This window comes from Athene noctua, chromosome 11 (assembly GCF_965140245.1).
Source record: "Athene noctua chromosome 11, bAthNoc1.hap1.1, whole genome shotgun sequence".
NCBI classification, from domain to species: domain Eukaryota; kingdom Metazoa; phylum Chordata; class Aves; order Strigiformes; family Strigidae; genus Athene; species Athene noctua.
Genome location: NC_134047.1, coordinates 4,989,440 through 5,010,876, shown reverse-complemented (window position 1 = coordinate 5,010,876; position 21,437 = coordinate 4,989,440). Strand labels below are relative to the sequence as shown.

The window sequence follows — 21,437 nt, the reverse complement described above, 5'->3', positions numbered from 1 at the left end:
AAAAAGAACAGTGCATATGTTCTTATATAAGATCTGTCACATACACACGATCTGTTATGAAAACATACTGAAACCTGCGTGAGAGAAAATCTGGTACGCATGCATTTTATTCTTGAACAGCACTCTGAAACACAACTGCATTTTTACCACTAAGCTATCCACAATGAGAAACCTCATTACAATATTTCTCAGGCACAGAAAAACTCTGCTACAAGTAACCAACGAACTATGACTACTCATTATTTATAATACCAAAACTTTTGACAAGGATAGTAATGTCACTGATGTGTTACAAACTAGAAATGTCCTCTACTCGCAGGGTGTGTGTGAAGTGTGTGTAAAAAAAGAGACTGTTCAGAAAACAAGAGAATTATCTAAAGAAACTGGAGATATATTTACTATAGCACTCAAGACAGTCATCATTCCTCACAATATATACAAAGAAATATAGAACAGCATGGTAAAATGTAAGTATTTCAGTTCATCCAAAACTTAGAAGTTCTTTATTTGAGTATAAGAATAATATGAAGCTGTTTTTCCAGCACGCACCAAGGCTTCAAAAACTACAATACTAGAACGAAACAGACTACAATTAAGGGAAAAGGGGCAAACTGTGGAAGGCTGGTAGAAGTCCTTAAGATGGAATTGCTGTCAAGGGGATACAGACTCATAGCATCACCCTTCACATTGGTTGATGTTCTACAATGCAGGAAAACACAGTGGATGTTCATATGTCAACATATCCCAGCTTCTCCCGAATGCTGACTATTAAATAGTGACCACTCAATACAAATAATTGCATTGTATTGCATTTCACGGGTTATTAACAGCTGAAATTTCAGTTTTGACCTCCAATATCCTGGAACATACTGCACCGTATCTTTATCCACTTCTGAAATGAACTGTATCTGATCAAGTGCCTTGACCTGATTTTGACCCAAGATATCCCAGCACCTATTGCTGTGTACTGAATCATATAAAATCAGCTACTAGACGAATTTTACAAGAAACACAGCAATGCTTGCCTATCTAAATGAGATCAGACCCAAGTCCTTATAAATTATGTACTAGGCATTGTTTCAGCTCCACAGAAAGCAGTAACACATTCTGTAACTGGAATTATGCAGTCTTTATTCTATCAATATTAAAATTAGAGGCAACCTAAGGAAAGCTAATTTAGAGACACTGAAATGAAGTATACTTTACAGAAGTATAGACCAAACTTTTAGAATTTTCTGCTGTTGACACCATCATCACGTGAGGTACTGTGCCAAGGTTAGATGATTTGGGATTGGTGTTAGCATGTGAAAGCTACAGTGACCAAAAAACCAATTAATATGCATCTAAGATGCCAAGCATAAGATGATCATCTGCAAAGATCAGAATGAATTTTCTTTGATTCATTATCTTATATCCTGAGGAAACCTACTACAGTCAGTTTACCAGTCATCACACAGAAGGTTGAACACATACACAAAATTTGATAATTTCAGGGCCTTATTTAGGTGCTCCTATAAACTGTTTTTAAGTCTTCCAGTGAATTTCACAATATATCAGACAAGGTTTCGACAAACCAAGGAAGCTAGTTTTCTGACAGGACATTTTTAACAATATTTATTCACCTTTGGTACTAGCACACAGGTCTTGTGCTATTTACGTTTTATTTAGTATTGTTAGACTTGAGATTTTAAGTATCTTGGAGACTTTTGCTTGAATCAAGAAAAATGTATTTTATTTATGTGACAAAACACATGATACAAACCCTTCTATAAGTTATATGAGTATAAAACAAAGTTAACACTCACACAACACAAAGAGATTTTGGCCTATATTTTCCCCAAAATAAGTAACCCTCACATAAACTGTAATTATGCAGTGGAAAAATACCAAAAGCAAATAGCAAAAAAAGCATGAAAGCTCATTACAAACGTGCACCTCTAAAGAGATTCAACAGGTTCTTCAACTAACCATGCACATCTAGTAAGATGGAAATAGCTTAAAGCCAAAGACCATATAAAATAATAACCCTGTAAAAACTGAAATGACCTTAAATTCACGTCATCAATTAATTTATCTTGTTATTATGCCATTGTACAAAGGACAAGAATGACTCCATCTGGAATATTTGGAACAAGATATTGGAAATATCCAGGGGAAAAAGGGATAATGAGAACAGGAGGAATTTCAGAAAGTGGTAAGAAAAAAATAGGTCTCAACAGTTAAAGTCTATCAGCCATGAAATACTTCAGAATACACAACATTCACTGAAGGTATATTTGAAGTGTACACCAAAACCAGCTATCATAAAAGCTATTTGAAGCGCTTATGATCAGAAAAGAATCATTTAACCATGCTGTCCAGTGCAGTTACAGAATACTAAAGTTACAAAGTTTTATGGATAAATACCTGTTATTCACAAAGTCATAGACCTGGACATAAAAAAAAAAAAAAAAAAAAAAAATTAAAATCCATCAAAAAACATTTAAACTTACCTTTTGCAGCATGAAGTTCCTCTGCCTTTGTTAAGTAAAGGAACAGCCCATCTCTCCGTTAGTGGAATTTTGGCAAATCACTTTTCTCTTTCCAACTCTGAGTCCTGCAGTTGTTACAGTAATTTTGAGATTTCTCATGGTTGAAAAGTGTGGTTCAGCGGAGCACAGGAGGTATTCTAAGTCACTGTAACCGGTATTCAAAATCAGGATTTGATGTTGGTGATTGCTCTTTCCCCTTTTTAAATATTACTAATTTGTCTTTTCCATCTGTCCCAGTTTTTTTCCTCCTTCATTCTCTTGCCTGTCTCTCCTTACTTCTCCTGCAGACTCATTCCTTTTGGGATTTCTCTTTTCCTTTCTCTCCTCCCTTCATCCTTTCTCTCAGGTGCTGCATGCATGGAAAAACTCCTCATATACTTCTGTTTATAACGCTCAACTGATAGATGTGGCTCTACAGGAAAGATGACTCTCCTGTGACTTCTGTTTGGACACAGATGCATCTGCATTTTTTATCTTCTATACCTGTAGAAATTCAGGCAGGCTCTCAACTGTTCAACTTGTTGCATCGGTAGCCATTTGCCCAGTCTCTCACTATTCAGCATTAGGATCTGCCTTATTAAGGTCACTTTATTTGTCTATGTTGAGAATGAGCTCTGTTAAAACATATGTGTTCACCAACATAAAACTATGTATCGGTTATCCCATTAAAACCGAACAAATTCAGCGGGACCATACACCACTTTACTCCCCTTCTTTTTCAAACCATCCTGCCCTGGGAGGTCTCTGATTTTTGTGTTCACTAGGCCTTCACAAATTGCTCCCTGTTGACAGGGTTGGCCTACCAGGGGCTACAAGGAGACTAGCACAGGTCACACTTCTGTTGTCAAAATAACAACCGTGCTGTCTGAAACACTTGTATCAGAAAGACAAGACACTGATGCAAACCGTACATTTCAAACAGCAACAGTGTACAAATGAGATTCTCCTCAACGCGCAGGGCTGAGTGCAAACCCTTTGGGAAATCCTGTCCAAAATGAGCTGCTGGCCAAAGGAAGCGGGGAGGTAGGAGCCCACCGAGTTTCAAGTGCCAAATGGCTTTTGGTTCCTTGAGGGGGCCGCGCTGCAGCGGGAAGGGCCCGTCCCACAGCGCTTCCGCCGGCCCTTCGCCGCCGGGGCGCCCTGATGGCGGCACCCCCAGGGAGCCGCGGACCCCCGCCTGCAGACCCCCCGCCTGGCAGCGCTGGGACGGAACCCCCGGCTCCCGCCCGCCCGCCCGCCGCCACCGCAGCACACCCCGGGCACCCCCGGACAGCCTTCGCCGGGCCTCTCCCGGACACCCCCTGCCCGCGCGGCCCGGCGGGAAGGTGCGTGCGAGCCCGGCACCCCTCCTGCGGGACGAGCGAGAGGGGGAGAGGGGGGAGAGAGAGGGACGGGGGAGAGGAAGGAGGGGAGAGAGAAGAGAGAGAGGCAGGAGCACGCGGAGGCTCCCGCGCCCCCCGGCTCCCGCCGGGCGCATCTGGCCCCGCCCACAACGGGCAGCGGGACCGCCCCGCCCCGCCCCCGGGCACCCACCTTCCCCCGCGCGCGCAGCCGGCGGTGCCGGGGTCACCGGCGGAGGGAGGGGGCGAGCGGGCGGGCCCCGGGCCCACCGGCGGCGGAGGAGGGTTGTGTCCCTCCGGGGCCGGCCCCGGGCTGCCCGCCGAGGAGCGGGGCTCTGGGCCCCGGGAGCAGCCGCCTCCCGAGCGTGGCCTAGCGGGGCCCAGCCGCGGTTTGGCTCACCCCGCCGCTCCCGCCCGCGCAGGCGGTGCCTCCTGGCGCGGGGTGCCAGCCCGCCGGGGTAGCGGCCCCCCGTCCCGGGCCGGGGCGGCTTCTGGCGGCGCGGAAGCGGCTGTGGCGGGCAAAGCGGTACGCCGCGGCGCGGGAAATCCGCCCCTGCGGAGGCTGCGCGCAGGTCGCTTCAGCACCGGAGCCCGATGGCCGGGGCAGGTGCTCCCGCGGGTTTCTAAAGACTAATCTCGGGGTGTCTGTTTGTTACAGGAAATAAAGGGGTTCTGATGCAAGGAAAAGGATGAAATTTAGTTGCCTTTCCTTCCGACAACCCTACGCGGGATTAATTTTAAACAAAGTCAAAACAGTAGAGACCCGCTGGCGTCCTTTGCTAGCGAAGTACAAGAGCTGCACCGTTGCTATTCACATAGCTGTGAAGGACTGGGAAGACGAAAGCTGGAGAGCAATTCTTTTGAGTAGGTTTGGTATGACACCAGAACAAGTGCAAGATTTGTTGGATAAAGGGGAAAAATTTGGCAGAGGAGTTATTGCAGGTAAGCAACCTTGGATTATATTTGCCAAACAAGCTTTCAGTCCGTTGGCAGTCAAATACACATCGGCTTCACACGGGCTTTAACGCTCTGAAGTTGTGACTGGGGGGCTGTTTCGGTTCCTTATCACTATAAAATGAGGTCCATGAGGGAAGATGTAAATAACATTTTTCCTTTTTATTGTGTTGGGAATGTGAAGTATCTTTGACCTTTAAAGAATTTTGGTCAGCCCTCAGTTTTTAAAATATACTCACTCTCCTAAAAACTTCAGGCTACAAGTCTGAAGCTTCTACAAGAAACAAAACGGATTTGTGCTAACTTGTCGTGCAGTAAGATAGCATAATATGGGTTGCACGTTATTTTGTTTCATGATAATAAATGTCCATTCCACACTTTTTGCATCCTGATCTTAGGAACTCTTGCTAAAGAGTTCTTTACAGGACTCAGTCAAGTGAAGTCATGATGTTGCAGTGCTTTGCATGTCATAGTAGAGCATTACATAAATCCTATTTCAGTTCTACAAATGCTCTATTCTCTTGTTACTTGGGCAGGGAAGAAGTTTGTTTCTGTAACACAAAGCTACTATGGAGTGGTGTTTCTGTGCTTATACTGTGCGGAAATACAGTGGATGTTGCTGCACTGTATACTTACAAAATTTTTATCCAGCACTCATTTTGCATTCTTTTCTTGTAGGTATCTTGTCACACCATCTGTCTTACATTCTCATTTGAATATTTTTAGCTATTCCTGCACAACAGATCACTTCTGTCACATATACCAAAATAATTTTTCTGGTTCTATGGTGCTGAAAATTGTTAGGTACTACATAATATGCAGATTTATAACCTTGATGTAAATTGCAGGCTAAAATCGTGGAGTGGGTATTAAAGCTTCTTCGATCTTCAACATTTTTTATCATTAAGCAATACAGAAATTTCCTTTCATGACACTGAAATGGTTCCAGAGAACAGGAATTTCCATGTAGTTTAACAATTTTAAAATGTTAATTGTGTTCTGATAGGAGTAAAGAGTTTTATTTTTAAGGAAGCTGTTTCAAGGCCAAATACAGCTCAGGAGTTTTGGATGCTTAACAATTTTAGATCTTTGAGTTGTGAATATTTTAACTGCATGCTTCACCGGTTCTTCACTGACCTCAGTTCAGCCAGAAGCATCTTCCACAGTGGATGACCCTGGTTTGAGGTGTGCCTGATACATACTGTGTTCTTCTGGTAACATGTTAGTTCTTTTGTACGTTCCCTGGGGGGCTGATTTTTGGAAAACTTTTCTCTGGGAGATCAAACAGCCAACTAATTTTATATTTCAATTTTGTAACACAGGATTAATTGACATTGGAGAGACATCCCTGTTTCCAGAGAACTTGCCTCCTGAAAAGGTTCTGGATCTGGAAACCAAAGCTGTCCTTAGTAATCTAGAACAGAAATACCTGACTGTTGTTTCAAATCCAAGATGGCTCCTGGAACCAATTCCTGCCAGAGGGGCAAGAGGTGTGTGGCAGGTGGACATCCCTTCAGAACTGATCCCTTCAGAAGTGTAGGTGTTGCCCCTCACCATTCTTTTTCCTACCTAAATGAAAACTTGTAATTCACCAGTCAGCATCCTGAATGCCAGTGAGTTGTTTAGGATTCCCTTCCAAAATTAATTGTTTGAAAGACGTTTGAAGAACTGCTCTTTTAAGGCAGAATAAACTAGATGTAATTTTTGTGACCATTACTGGAAGTTATTAGTGGTTTAGTTATTTGTATGTGAACAATGTAGTAAGTAAATGCAATTATTTTAAAAGACATGGTTGATGTATCGTGTGCCAATTTAAAACGTGAGTAAATACAACTATACTCTGATGTGTGCATCTCCCATTATGAGGGGGGAGTTTATAGGACCCTTCAGCAAAATCATGCCTGAAAGCAGGCTGCCCTCATCAACACAACATCTGTCTCAGAGTCTGCTCCTAACCTTCCATTAGTGGGATCACTGAGCAAGAAATCATTTGATATAAAGTCAGTCCTAGGGGCTTCTCAAACAGGCAGACATTTCTGCACCTGGTGTGCATTACATGCTGTAAATGCAAAACTTCCAGAAAGGACCAGATTTTCCTCATTCACAGGTCACGTAGATTAGATGTGCCTATGACAGGGGGAGCAGCCTGCAGTATACAGTTGCTGTAGTGGCCCGAGCTGCTCCCTGCCCACCGCTCCCTACCCGAGCAGATGGAGGCTCGTCTGGCCCCGGGTGCCGCCTTGGCCCGGCTCCGGGCAGCCGCGCTCCTCTGGGGACAGGTTCTCCCTCGGACCAGCCGCCGACCGGCCGCTCTCCTCCTTGGAAGTGGTTTCCTGCACAAGCTCAACAGCTGCTTTCCTTTTCCAGCAGCGTGCATGCAAATAATCTGTGCCTGGTGAAAATCCTGCTGGTGTTTGATTTTTTGGGCCAAAGCGTTGCTTCCACTTCATTAATGGAGGCAGAAAGTTTCTTCTAAGATTAGGGTCATAGTAGAACAGAAACTGAAAAATGCAGAAGAAAAAAGTTAGTTGCCGCCACCTTGAGACTGGAAGCCACAAAGATACAAGAACTAAGAATTCTGGTTGCAAAAGAGAAACGTGGATGTTAAAAGGGACTTTCAGGGCTGTTCTAAACCTGAAGTTCAGGCTGAACGAAATGGTGCAAAACAGCCCTGTTAGGCAGTAACCAGCCCTGTGGCTTTGCCACTTGGTACCAAAGCAGCACAGGGTTTTCAAAAGCATAAACCAAATACCATTACTTTTCAACAATTTTAGCGTGGAATGAACATGTAGGTAACTATATGATGCTGACACATATCTTCTCAGCCTTCAGCAAATGCCACAAGACAACTGGCATCTGGTAAAGCAAGACACACAGCAAATACCAAAAATAAATAATCCCAGTAAAGTGACAGTATCTTTTCATTTTATGCGGTCAAAATAATTTGAAATAACATATTTTATCAGTATTTCTAGTACTCAGAAGGGCTACCTGAAAAACTTCTGAACATGAGCCGAGAAACAAATGATAATCTGAACATTTACTACCATCCTCATCTCCTGTGTAGGGAAGGCTTATTTCACTGGAACAGAAATGTGTCCCATTAGAATATTCTGGTAGTTAATTTGCATGTAGAGGATCCAACATACCTCCCTAGATGTCTCTTCTGCTAGCAAGTCATTGCACAAGCCCAATTTTGGGAAATCCCCCAGCTTTCTGGTGAATTGTATAGGTGGAGATGAGTGAAGCTTCTCATGCTCTCACTTTCAAAAATTCTCAGATGTCCTCTCCTTGTACTTCCTCTCTGAAGAATTCATGAATCACTCCACACTTTCCGCTGTCACCCACCAAATGGACTCAAGCCGATCGCTTTCAACAACATTCCAGAGCTGCTTCAGAAAGCTGAGGCGTGTAGAGGCATCACCTCTGCTAGAGCTCTCCTCAGATGGGTTCAGACACTCGCTGTTTCAGGGCTGCTGAGTCAAAGTTTGTGAAGACCTTTCTTCGACTGGAGGTCCAGAGGCAGCATCACGAGCTGCTCTTTTGTCACATCAGATGGAGAGAAGTCAAGCTTGACAAATCCAACTCCCTTGGCCAGAACAGAATCACATGAAGTTTCTGATGAGGAAAGCTCCATTTTAAATTCTTTTTTCTCGGTTTGGGTAAATTTTTCAGCCGAACCCTAGCAGAGTGCCCTGCCAGCCAGCCAAAAGGAAGTGACCAACTGACTGAGAATCCCAAGGGAAAATTCTCAGACCTCACTAGGACACCCGTGCTGCACTGCCGTGGCATCACAGAGCAGCATCCATTTCCTAGCAACTTGAAAGAGCAGCACAAGCACTAAATAGCACTTGTTGCTTTTCATTTACAGATTATTTTTTTTTTCCACTCAAGCCAAGAAGTAAATAAAACTGCAACAAAATTTTAAGTGTAGTGATAGGACAGTGCTGTGCTGGGTTCTAGCCAGTAGATGGTCCCCAGGGAGGAAGAGAGAGGTCTGCAGTGTTCGAAAGGAAAGCGCCACATCTCTGAAGTTTTCCAGGTGTGCACCTTTCACACATGCAGAAACGTCTATACATCTTTGCTCTTACTGCATGCTGATGCTAAAGAAACATGACTTATGGTATTTAAGCTACTTACTGTGTGGGTTCACCTAAACACAAAGAGCAGCTGCTCTTTGGGAATATCTAACATGTTGTTACAAGCTACTGGAGTACAGCTTTCAGACTAAATGTCTCTAAAGCACCTGGAAGGCCCAGACAATCTGTCAAAGGAAGTCTTTCTTCAAACAAAATGCTATATCAACACCGAGTTCCTATCTTGTAAAGTTTAATCATTTACACCAACACTCTTACAAATTTGGTAATGAAGACCAAGCTACGATATTTATACCAGCTAACCAACAGCTGTAAAACCTACAACTAATGTTTCTTGCATAGTCTGTACGCACAATGCAAGTGGGAACAGCTTATTAAACAGTCTAATGGGAGAATGGTGTACATGCTGCTCAAGAACAATTAAAACATGAAACTGGAAAAGCAACAAAACCAACACTTAACTCCCAAATCAGTGCAAAAGTTCAGATTACTTACATGAAAATTTACATAGCAAACTCAAAAACATCATGTAAGTTGCTATACATTCTATTCCCCCCTCCCAAAAAGCTTTCCAGTCTTGCCTGAGAAGTGCAACACTCCTGTGCCTCTGTGGTTAAGACAATGATTGTAGCTGAACAGGAAAAGTAGTAAAGAGGTACTATACTAAGGCATCTCCAAAAAAGCATCTAAAACACACATGGAAGTCAAGTGTATATTTAGGACCTAAAAGACACCTGGAATAGCATAGGCATTTCGTACAGGGTTTTTAAAAAAATACTTTTAGATAATACTTATACTGTACAGGACAAGACTTTTACACAATATATTACACTGCTAAAATGTTCATATAAATACTATACAGGCAAATGTGCAACCAACCCGTTAGGAAGGTTCACAAATTAGACCACCACATATCTCTGGAAAAACTCTCAGATTATCTTCAAGATCTCCAATTTGTGTAATCCAAGACACTGATTCAGCCATACCTGTTTTAAAGTAATTGGGACAAGGCATGAGATGAAATACATTTGTCTGTTGATTGCCAGTTCAATCAAGTTTAATATGCTACTGTCATTTTAATCTGGCATATCAATGTTCAGTTTGGGAGGTGGAATCACGTATTTTCCAGGGCTCTGTGTAATGACCACTCCAGTCTTTTTTCGAAACATCGGTGCAATTTTTGGTGGTTCAGGCAGTGGTGTTTCTTCCGTTTCCTCATTATCTTCATGATGAAGATCGTAAGAAATATTGCCATATTCTCGTAAGAATGGGAAAATTTCAAGCAGGAACTGGCAGAAGTCTTTGCGAATTCCAAACCACCCTAAAAAAAGAAAAAAAAAAATTCACATTACTGCAGAGCAGATTAAAAATTTAACTAGGCAGACTATGTAATCTTGTATAAGTTCCCTTGATTGTTTGCATATGAACGATATAAAATTTCTTAGTGCTGCTTCTCAGTGTGTTACTTATACTTATCACACATTACAGTTCAGATTATAAACAAAGATATACCTACAGAATATATACATAGACATGCCTCAGCATGTCTGCACGTGCATGCGTGTCTGTGTATATCCATAGGTATAAATTATAGCTGTACTACCACAGAAAGAATCCATTTAATTTCATTCTGCTCGTTAAGCAGTGGCAGGTCACATCAGTACACAGAGAAAGAACACAAAAGCCTTTGCATCTCAATCAAAGCAATCAGTGCCACATGGGAAGACATTCATGCCAACTTTTGTCTGATCCATACAGGTTACAATACCAGAGGGAATGTGATGGCATAGGCAGACACAGATCAGTAAATGTATGTATTCAGTATTCCCCAAATACTTTTGTTGTTAGCCAAATATGATGTGATGCCAGAAGTATCTCATCCTTGGTATTACTTGCGCTAGTTAGAAACCAGTACACTCTGTTTGTCATGTTGTGTTGCTCTGAGCCTCACTTTACATGAGTAGCCTTTTAAAAAAAAATTTACATAAATATTTATTTACCCTACAGAAGATAAAATGAACATGTGCCTTTCCAAAAGGCTAATTTGGCCATAAATTATTTTTTTTAAAATGCATGGAAAATTGTTACTGGTGGTACAACAATATAAAAGTAAACTAAATGTATGGAGATAAGCTTAGTCATGACCTAAGAAAGAAATTCTCTATATATTTCACAATCAGACCAAAACTGAAGTGAGTTTATATAACAAAGATCACAAGTGGTTTGCTCAACTCTGAAAAATCCTAACAAATTTTATCGCCTTGTCAACAAGGAACATGAACTGCAACCTGGTGGGAAGAGCTACTCATGTGAACTGGGTCAAGTAACATGAGATGGCTGAAAGTGCAAATTGCTCCTTTGGGCAGTACTAGTTCTGGTGGGGATAAAAGTCTAGTAAATCTACACTGGCCACTCAAGCAACTGACATTACAGCGGATCAACACAGAGCACTATCTGGCCAAAGAGTAAAGAGAACACAGGTTCAAGCTAGTAGGACAAATGCTAATTAAAAATGGTAAGTGCTACACTATTTTCAGAACCCAGAGTAGAAAGATCCAGTCATGTCCTGTAAGAATGAAACCCATGGAAATAAGGAAGGGTAAAAGGCTAAGTTACAGTTAAAATCCCATTGAGATTTCAAGTTAAGTCCAAGCAGAAGTTGCACTCCTACAGGAATAAGGACAAAAAAAAAAAAAAAAAAAAAAAAAAAATCAAGAGGCACTGTAAACACTGAAAACTTAAAGTCACCTGAAAACAATAGTAACAGACACATCTGAATTCTTTCATAAGAGAATACATACAAAAATGCCCTTTTTGAAACACAAATCTTGATAAATAACATTTAAGCCTTGAGTTTCAATCTGTTACCATGATTCCTAAATACTTACAGTGATTTCCTCCTTTCTGTCCAAATGTTGTTGCCATTAAAGTTATCAGTGAAAGCCAGAGAGGAACAAATATGGGTATAAAAGAAAAAGAATTGTGCCCATCCAGTCGGTGTACTAGTAAGATCTAAATGGCAAAAAAATGATACAACATCAGTTTATTTGCAATACCTACTTCCAAGCTTCTCAAAACACAGGCTGATCTCAGATCTTCAACTTCACACACATCAGTGAAGGAAAACAGCCTCCAGAGAAACATGTAGTTACAGTTTCAACGTGATGCATATTTTACTCAAAAAAAACGTTAAAGAAACAGAGAATTCTTGGTTGTTTTTTTTTGTTTGTTTGTTGGGTTTTTTTTTTAATATTTGCTATTAGTATTTCATTCCAAAACAAAAAGCAGTACTCTCATTTTGGTAAGTTCCAAAAGAGGCAGAGCAATGTTCACCACTCACTAAAAAGAACAAGATACATAAAACTCATTACGCTTTTTCCTACCTCAAATGTGAGCAGTGGAACTACAATTGTCATCCAGCTGACAGCCATTGTGATGTGCGTCCTCCTTTGCTCAGCAATCACATCCATAGAGCGCAAGAACAGAACAGACCATACAATGTAATAGAGCACCACTAGACACAGAAATGACATCAGGATCCACAGTGGAACACAAACCACCTGAAAGAAAAAGAAATTAACTGCTTTCCTTCCCCTCAACAGGGATACATTTTTATCAGTTTGATTTGCTTCAGGTGTGGGTTTTAATATGCAGACTTGGTTTATTTAAAAATCTAAACAAGAAAAAGAAATTTAAGTCTAATGCTCTTTAATTTGACAGAAAAGCTTCACAAATCATGTGCACTGTTATGAGCTGTATCAGCTCTGGCATTCCTCAGCTCTGTAAATTTTAAATTGTTTCAGCTTGATAGGATTAAGTCAATGTAGTTCAACCTTAGTAAGATTTCTGTGATTTTTACATGGGCTCAAACAGTACTTGAAATTATTTTAGCAAGCATTTTCTACACTGGATACCTTACTTGAAACAGTTTCTAAATTAGATCCTTTTCCTATTTTTTTTTTTGAAAACAAAGGACAGTCATAATCATGCTAGATTATCAGTTTTGTGGTAGATTACAGAAACCCAGACACAGAAACAACACTTTTGTATTCTAAATGCTCTTGGGACAGGAGATCTCAGCAGTTTTGGCAGTGACCGCTTGTACAATAAGTGGATTTACATGCATGGTAACACAACAAAACTAGTTATTTACCAACACATTCCCTAACTCACCAGTCATTGTCATGGCTAGTTTAGTGTTCCCATCGGTTAGGATTTTGGTTAGGATTTCTCTTTCAACCACTGATCAGAGATTAATTGCAGTTGATGGCATGTCTCTCTCCCCCAATAGATGAAATGCCCAAAGAACAGCCTTTGTTTCCCATGACCACTGAATGAAATGCCAGACCTTCAGTGAAGGATTGTTAAGCAAGCAAAAACGTGACTGTGGACTGGGATCATACATTAACTGTTCCCTATAGCAAATGTCTTTATGAAATTCACCGTTTAAACAACGATAAGAACAAAACTTGTTACGTACAAGCCACGGCCATCTGATGATCTCATCTAGTCTGAGTGCAATAAATATGAACTGTAGAATATTGACAGAACACAAGATTTCCAGCTAGAAAAAGAAAATACATTAATTAACTCTTAGCATGATAAAGCTATTTCCAAGATGACCAAAGAAACTGTCAAAGTACTTTGCTGACTTCATGCTAATCACTGCAATATGGAACATTATTTGCATTTACATGAGAGATTACTAAGCACCCCTAAATTTGGGAGGCTGTGATCCCAGTAGAGTAACACTAGAGCCAGCTGTCTCCTGAGGAAAGACCTGCTATTTAAAAGAAATAAAAGCACTACCTGCAACACTTAAAGTGATTAGAGAAATAAGAAAAGCCAAAGTTATCAGACAGAAATCAGAAAGTTTAAAAGTCTCAGCTCTGGGGGGGAAAAAGACATACATTGAAAAGTGGAAGACGACATCCAAATTCAATCATTTACTGTGTAAGAGAGGTACTTTAAATGACACTGAAGGCACTTGGGTTTTAAGGCAATACAGAAAAGCAATACTTCTCATAAAAAGTTTTCATTGCCATTTTTAGAGTGTCCCACTTGCCACTATGAGAACTAACCCCAAATTATACTTTAAAAAAAATTTTTGACTTTGTTCAAGCTAGACACAATGAAACACCATCACACTTGGCAAGATTCTGTTTCAAAAGCTTATGGGCAGCCCTACATGGGTAGGAATTTCAAAGATCAGAGAATTATTATCTGAAAACACTAACTGAAGCTCTTGAGTGAAAGTTAGAAACATTTTCCATTTAAAAAAAACATGCAGTTATGTAAAGCATCTTTGCAATGTAGTATTTCTCAGATGGCAGATACTACATGCTACTTTTCACTAACATATATGATTGTGTACCACGATCTCTTGGATAAATGTCTTTGAAATTCACAGTATAAGGAGTCAAAAATCCAACAGGCACCAGGCACCACTTCACAGACTGCACTGAAGTCTTCACTCTTGAAGTACAGGTTACTTAAAGACTGGACAACTAGATTTAAAGTAATTTTGTACCACTGGCTTTCTCAAAAAAATTAACCACCAAAAAACCCCACACTCAAGCATAAGACCAAGCAACCTGAAAACTACAAGAGCAAATACAGAGGAAAAAAAAAAAAATAAAATCAGAGGATCAACTGGTATAAATAATTTTCAGGATCAACATTTGAGCTATATATGGCAAGTGCAAGTATATTTGTAGTGGCTAGGCTCACAAGGTAATTAATGCAATATGCCTTAAATAAATGGTGCTTTACTGACTATAAAAACAGTATAACACAGAAGAGAAAGCTTTTTCTGAGCCCACCATGATATATAGACAAAACTCCACTACGTACTTACTGATCACCAGTTTCAGAATAGGAACAAGCAAACAAATATACTTCAGATTAAATAACTATGAAAATAATAGATTTACAACTACTTTGATTACTCATGCCAAAAAATAATATCCTGGATTAAAGATGGGCACCTCTTATGTTTCCATAAAATGAAAAGGAAATCATGCAATCTTCCCAGAGTAAAACCAAAAGAAAGTAGAACACACTAAATGAAGATGACAAAACAGTAAACAAAGAAAAAATTAAAAATTGACAGTTCAACTGCATAACTTGAGACAGCTGTTGCCTTTTAGGGGTGAGTGGATTCAATTTTTTTCTGCCAGTCCTTGGCAGCTGTGCAGACATCTGTAAATCAATGGGTAATCAAGCATCATGCAGTAGAAGGCAAGTACTTCTACACAAATTTTACTTTTAGGAATGGTTAACTATGAATAGAACTCTGCAATATGAAATTCTATTTGCAATATTTTTAAACCAACAATTTAAGGTACCAGTTTACCAGCCATCCTAACAATCACTTACCAAAAATGTTTCTCTCTAGAGATAAACTCAGTTTATGCTAATGTTAAGAGAAATATTCCCTTGAAATTAAAAAAAAACTTGGAAGAGCTGAACTTCATCTAAAAATCAGATTTTTAACTGTCATGGGGTAGTTTGAGGACATAGTAAACAAAAAAAATCCTTTAAAAAAAAAAAACACTTCAGTAAGAATTTAAATTTATTGCAAAAAGCCGCAACCATGGAAGATACTGAGAATCCTTACGAAGTTCTTCCAAAACCAAAAGGAGTGAGTCAGAAAGGAAAGAAGATAGAGGCAAAAAATAAAAACCTACTGGTTTATGCCTACCATCTGCATTCCCAAATTAAAGATTAAGCACACAGATTGGGATAGTAAGACATTTTCAGCCGTGATTATCTAATGGCTCTGGAAGTTCAATTCTGCCTAGGGAGAGTGCTTAGTATCAGTGCAATTTTCTTCAGCAATTTCCATTTTAGTGTGTAGTATTAATCCACATTACAGAGTTTGTGGTGAGTTCTTTTAACACACAATAATAAAAAGGCAGGTTTAAAACTTGGTGCAATTTGGCAGATGAAAAAAAAAAATAGATGAGATCGGAAAAAATAATTTCTGATCCTGATTTTTCACTCTAGTGGGTCAGTGCAAGCAATTCAACTGACGCAGTCATCCGTATCAGGTTTTAGGGAGAGATGAACTGTAATATAATTGATACAATCTCACATTGCCACAAGTTTTACACATAACAAATGAAGCATTACCTCCAGAGACCTGTCATGTCGGAATCCCCACACACAAGCTGCAACTGACACCGGAGATACAAAGAATAAGGGCATGAAGACCAGAAGCCAGAAATGGGTTCCTCTTTCGATCCTGTCACACACCAGAACTTCAAACATCAGCAGTAGCAGGTGGATGCCTACTGCAATCAACATAGCTTTGAACTCCACACAGGTTTCTCCTTCTGCTCTAAAGAGAGGATGAGGAAGTGTTCAGTTTACTTGTCAACAGGAGAGCACTCTTTCCTGCAAACATCCCAAGACACTTTGTTTACAGTTGTTAAATTCCAGATATTAACACTTGTTTTTAATAAACATACACGTTATGCCCAAATAGCCACTACTGAATTACAGTCCTGATGACATAACAGGATTTCTTGCCCATAAAGCTGCACATTTAAAGTATCTTACTCAAAGAGGGCAGCGGGATTTTTACAACTTGAAAATTTCCTAAGCATTCCATAGCTGTGCAAATAAACCAGGATTTCTTTGCTACTACATAAACACTCAGATATCATGCAGGCTGTCAGGAAATAAGCTAACTCTGAAATTATCTGTTTGGTTCCTGCACCAGCTTTCATTGAATCAACACCTTTCCCCAGAATTTCTTTATTCACCAAAATCAGTGTGTTGCAAGAGAGTATTATATATTACTAAAAATGCCTGTAAAATAACATCACACAGAGAAACCACACTTTTTCCTACACAAGTGGGACCATTACTAGAAAGGGCAAACAAGATCTGAACCCCACAACATAGTGTATCAGAATGAGACCTGTGCACAAAATTTTTCATTTCATATTCACCATAGATAGAAAAGAGCACTGAATGTATTGCACTTCATCTAACATAGTTATTATTTTCCCCTAGCATGTTCAAATTCACATCCTCAGATTACTAAAAAAATAAACACTGAGCTATTTAAAGGTCTGGAAGTTATTTTACCCTAGACTGACAATTAAAATATCCATGTTAAACAACTTTGACAAAAATGACAGGGAATTTACAGAATTTGTTTCCACTAACATTTTACTTTGGAAATGTCACATATTTGCCTATGTTAGTGTATTAAACTACTTGAATATTTCTTATAAAACTAACTGAAGTCTGAAAAATTTCTCTATGTTCACGGCACATTCAAGAATCACTGAATATGCATCCATATGTTCACTGAGGTTATATGCACACCAAGGAGGAAAAAAAAAAAACCCCCCGAACATTTTTCAGGCTGATCTGTACACTTCAGGAAACTGATTTAGAAAATAATACAATTAAATATAGTACATTCCTAGTGCATATAAAGATGCATATTCCTATATGGCTTATACTAAAGCAAAGGATTCCCAATGTTCTAACAGAAAAGTGCAGAAAGTGACTCCAAGAGAAGTTTTAGCTTCCCAAAGACAATATTGTTGAAGCTTGTGATAAACTGTTCCATCTAGGATTAAGGCATCTATAGCTGCTGCACAAAGCTGTTTCATACGCTGTAGGTTGTGGTAATTATTTTAGACATGTTGAAAACAAACCCTCTGGATTCTATACCTTAATATTGTTAAAAAACCTGTTTATGAACTTGATTCATTACAGAAAACACATTATGCTCCCACTGTTTTGCAAAATAAATATCCTCAACTTACCGATACTGCGGGTTTCGGGCCCATACTCCTGTTCCCACTGAGGCACCAACAATCACCATTAACTTCCACAGCCATATTGGAGCAAATACAGCCCAGTAACTCCACTGAATTTTGTCATCCAGACGTAGAGAGAGCAACACAGAAAAAAGCAGCAGGCAGGCATAAATAAGAAATTTGCTATTAAACAAACAAGCAAAAAACAGAGTCAGAAATTAAGGAAGGCAACTTAACTTTGTAGAGAACAAGAAAATCAGACATAGCTGAAATTTAATCATGTTATTTCCCAACAGGAAACGTGTCAAACTTCTTTCTAAAGAAATCAAATCAGTTCTGAAGAGTCAAATATTTAATTATAAATACAGCATATGTCATCTCTTTCACTTATAAAACCATTACTTCAAGGGAACACATAAAAAGCATTCTTGCATGACAAACTTAATGAATGGACATCTATAAATAGTTCCCTCCCACAATGATCCAGTCAGGAGCTGCATTATTAAAGGCTCAGAAATATGCCAGTTGTACATGTTTTTAGAAAATGTGTTCTTTCATACAAATCAAATGAGATAGCTTCTGATGTTCAAAACTGTTACATAGTTAATGTAATTTTATCCACACTATTTTAAACTAAATATTAAAAGCTATTACATATTGTAATAAGGCAGATCCCAGAGATTCTTTTTTAAATTTTTATATTCAGTTAAAAAAAAGCAACATTGTAGGAAAAAATCCCCAAACGAACCAGGTTAAACTTTTAACAAAGTTACTGATTACAGAGTGAAGTTCCTAACTCGAACACTGAGGATGGTGCTTACTAGTTTCAAATAGTTACGTTGATATATCTTACAAACTAGTCAACCTAAGAATGAATAATGTATCCGGAATACTCGAGAGCAGTGGTACAGCAACTGCCTGTATCACCAGAAATCAAAATAATTACATAGTACATGATTTCCTCACACTACAGGAAGGGAAAAAGTCACCCACCCATTCACCAGAGGATCACAGACTGCTTTACAAAACACGTAATTAGGCTTCCACTCCACTTCAGTGAAGTAATTGTATGTATTTTAAAACATGGATAACCTAAGGAACAGAGAAAATACTTGCTACAGAGTGAAGCAGCAATAGTCAGGAATACTACCCTTACTCCAACAGCACAACTCAAACGACCCACTTTCACTCTCTTCAAATAATAAAACATTCACTAGCTCAGCATTGCCTCCTTTAGAGATCAAGCGGCTTTGTCTCTATTCAGAAAAAGTGTCTCAGCTGCCCCTTAATAAGAAAAAGCAGTTTTATTGTGTCAGCATTGCCTCACGTGCTTGATGAAACCACCTCAGGATAGGATGATATAAAACAAGTCACTCTTCACAGCAACAAAAAGATCCTTCAGCTTCCTAAGCTATTCATACTCTCCCAAGATTCAGCGTTTGTGTAACTTGTACTTTCTCCGGCTCCTCAATAAATACAGAAGTAAAATGTCATGTGGTAAAATACCACCTGAGTGTTCCAGTGAACATGAAAACATTCAAGATTAAGTTATCTGCACAAATGCAACATTCAGCTTGCTCGTTAATCATTTGGACAGCATCCAAATAAGCTGCAAGCATTACTTAACAATAACAAAACTTTGTAAGCTTCTGGAACTCCTGTTCCTATTTTTCCATTACTATTATTTAAAATTGTTTACTTCAACCTCTCTGCAACAATGCTCTTCCCAAAGCATTGGTTACCCTTCTATTTGTCTAAACAACGATCTTAAGACAGCTTTTGGTAACTGCAATCATGTAAGGCCTCTTTTACAAGCAAGATTTTTCCCAGACTCTCAGTATTTCACTCCACCCTGCACTAGCAGGCCTTTATTCTGTGGTCTTAAAATACCGGTAACAGAAAAAACAGTAAAATTCAACTCATTCTTTCAGCTTCTTTAAAAGTTACATGTATCCATACTTGCTTGGCAAGACAGCAGAAGCCCAAGTTGTAGCGACCTGTTAATTTTAAGAGAGCCCAGAATAAAGAATCAGCATCAGCAATTCTCTGTGTCTAGGCTAGGATTAAGCACGATGCCTTCACACCTGCAAAAAAATGAGCCTTTCCCATATGCTAAACACCTGTGTTGGCACATAAGGCAACTTGGCTTTCCAGGGCAAAGCTTTATTCCCAAATCATCAAGGTGAAAAATTAAAAAAACTGAATGAGTGTCGAGAGTAATCTGAGAAAGTTACAGAATAAACCAGAGAAGATGACCGGAACTCGGCCTGGAAGCCAGATGACGGATGCCGCTTTACAGCCACCGGGCTCAGGACCCAGCCGAGGGGAGCACAGACACGCGGGGGGGGGGGGGGGGGGGCGGCCACACCAGCGGGGCGGAACGGCCCCCGAGCCCGCTACCGGAGCGCACCCGCCCGCCGCACCGAGGGCACCCGGAGCCGAGCTCCGCTCAGCGCTCAGGGGCCACACGTCCGCCCCTGAACGGCGGCGCCGCTCCCCAGCGGGTTAAGGCCGCCGAAGCCGGTTTCCGCCGCAGGCGACCCGCCGGTGCTTCCCTCCACGCCTCCGGCCGCCGGCTCCGCCTCGTCCCAGCGGCAGCTCGGGAGCCGCCGCTTCCGGACGCGTCCCGCTACCGGCGCGGAGGAGGAGAACCTCCGTGCAACAGCAGCGCTACGCCGGGGCAGGGAGCCGCCGGAACAGGGCCAGGGGCCGCTCCGCCACCCTGCAGACCTGCAGCGCCCGCCGAACGGGCCCGGCCGAGGCCGACCCGTCAAGCCCCGGGCCGCCCTCACCTAGGGTTGAAGTCCTGGAACAAGCCACGCAGGTTCATTGCGGCTCGACCCTGCACCTCCGCCGCACTCTACCAGGCACGCATGGCGCGGCCGCCGACACCGGAGCCGGGCCGGGCCTCGCCGCCGCTCCGCTCCGCCCCCGCCGGAACCGGGCAGCCCGCGCCGCCCCGCGCATGCGCGCCGCCCGCCAGGCCCCCGCGGCGCCGTTCCGGGGCTGGGAACCGGGCGGCCCCTCTCCGTTGGCGTCACGGGCGGCGCTGCGCATGCGCCAGCCGGTGACTCGCGCATGCGCCCTAAGCGACACGGAAGCTCTGCCAGGAGATGGGCCGGGCTGTGGCAGGGGCCGGGGGGGGTGGCCCGGCCCGACCCTCGCCCCGACCCTCGGCCCGCCGCTCCCTCGTCAGCCCTGCCGGTGCTTACCGGCGCTCCTGCGGTGTCACACCTGTGGGAGCCAGGCTTGTGTGGGGTCCTGCCCGAGGCCCGGTCCGGTTCAGCCCAGCGGGGGCTGGCAGGTCGTTCCCCACCGGGAGGGGGTGGCTCGGGCTTCTCCCCGCTGGAGTCGCCTCTTGGGAGCGGCGCCTGGGGGGCCCGGGCCGCCGGCGGGGAGCTCCCCGCAGCGCTCGGAGTGCGGGGCCTTTGGGGCATGTGGTTGTGTGTTTGCGACTTAGGGAAAAGTTGTCATAATTCAGTGCTCACCGAGAAACGTTTCAAATATATATATATTAAAAATCCAGTTAACTTTGTTTTGGGGAATCAGTATGGTCTTTTTCAGCTCGTGTTTAAAAAGGTTTTTGATGGACTAGCACAATTCTACAGCCTTTACTGGAAAAAATGAACCCCATACAATATGCCTGACTGAATGGTAAATAATGATGTTTCTATCCGGTTCCTTTGTAGACTTGCAGTTGTGTTTGTGCTTCAGAAAGCCTGGGTGCACTAG

General features: G+C 41.6%; 2 protein-coding genes and 1 pseudogene across 4 annotated transcripts; 1 reads left to right on the top strand and 2 right to left on the bottom strand.

Annotated features, from left to right (window-relative positions):
* The first annotated feature begins 4,057 nt into the window (after positions 1–4,057).
* Positions 4,058–6,615, top strand: LOC141964510 (protein EOLA1-like). Of its 2 annotated transcripts, XM_074915010.1 has the most exons (3): positions 4,058–4,397; positions 4,530–4,813; positions 6,148–6,615. In XM_074915010.1, the coding sequence occupies exons 2-3, from the start codon at positions 4,561–4,563 to the stop codon at positions 6,363–6,365; spliced, it is 471 nt and encodes a 156-aa protein (XP_074771111.1). In that variant the 5' UTR covers positions 4,058–4,397; positions 4,530–4,560; the 3' UTR covers positions 6,366–6,615. The 2 variants fall into 2 exon arrangements, with proteins under 2 accessions (XP_074771111.1, XP_074771112.1); XM_074915011.1 differs by having other exon boundaries at positions 4,058–4,813.
* Positions 6,616–7,016: 401 nt separating this feature from the next.
* LOC141964758 (uncharacterized) lies at positions 7,017–9,674 on the bottom strand (annotated as a pseudogene).
* TMEM185A (transmembrane protein 185A) lies at positions 9,125–20,658 on the bottom strand. Of its 2 annotated transcripts, XM_074915056.1 has the most exons (7): positions 20,498–20,658; positions 17,712–17,888; positions 16,057–16,264; positions 13,403–13,486; positions 12,306–12,482; positions 11,811–11,934; positions 9,126–10,243 (listed from the first exon to the last, which is right to left on the bottom strand). In XM_074915056.1, exons 1-7 carry the CDS (start codon positions 20,533–20,535, stop codon positions 9,999–10,001), a joined length of 1,053 nt encoding a protein of 350 aa, XP_074771157.1. In that variant the 5' UTR covers positions 20,536–20,658; the 3' UTR covers positions 9,126–9,998. The 2 variants fall into 2 exon arrangements, with proteins under 2 accessions (XP_074771159.1, XP_074771157.1); XM_074915058.1 differs by lacking the exon at positions 17,712–17,888 and having other exon boundaries at positions 9,125–10,243.
* Between the last annotated feature and the right edge of the window lie 779 nt (positions 20,659–21,437).

Excerpts from the sequence above, each read along its gene's own strand:
- LOC141964510 (XM_074915010.1), top strand. The coding sequence starts at position 4,561 with ATGAAATTTAGTTGCCTTTCCTTCCGACAACCCTACGCGGGATTAATT. Across the intron at positions 4,814-6,147 it reads TGGCAGAGGAGTTATTGCAG|GATTAATTGACATTGGAGAG; the intron begins GTAAGCAACCTT and ends TTTGTAACACAG.
- TMEM185A (XM_074915056.1), bottom strand. The coding sequence starts at position 20,535 with ATGAACCTGCGTGGCTTGTTCCAGGACTTCAACCCTAG. Across the intron at positions 17,889-20,497 it reads TTCCAGGACTTCAACCCTAG|CAAATTTCTTATTTATGCCT; the intron begins GTGAGGGCGGCC and ends TTTGTTTAATAG. Across the intron at positions 16,265-17,711 it reads GCCCGAAACCCGCAGTATCG|AGCAGAAGGAGAAACCTGTG; the intron begins GTAAGTTGAGGA and ends TCCTCTCTTTAG.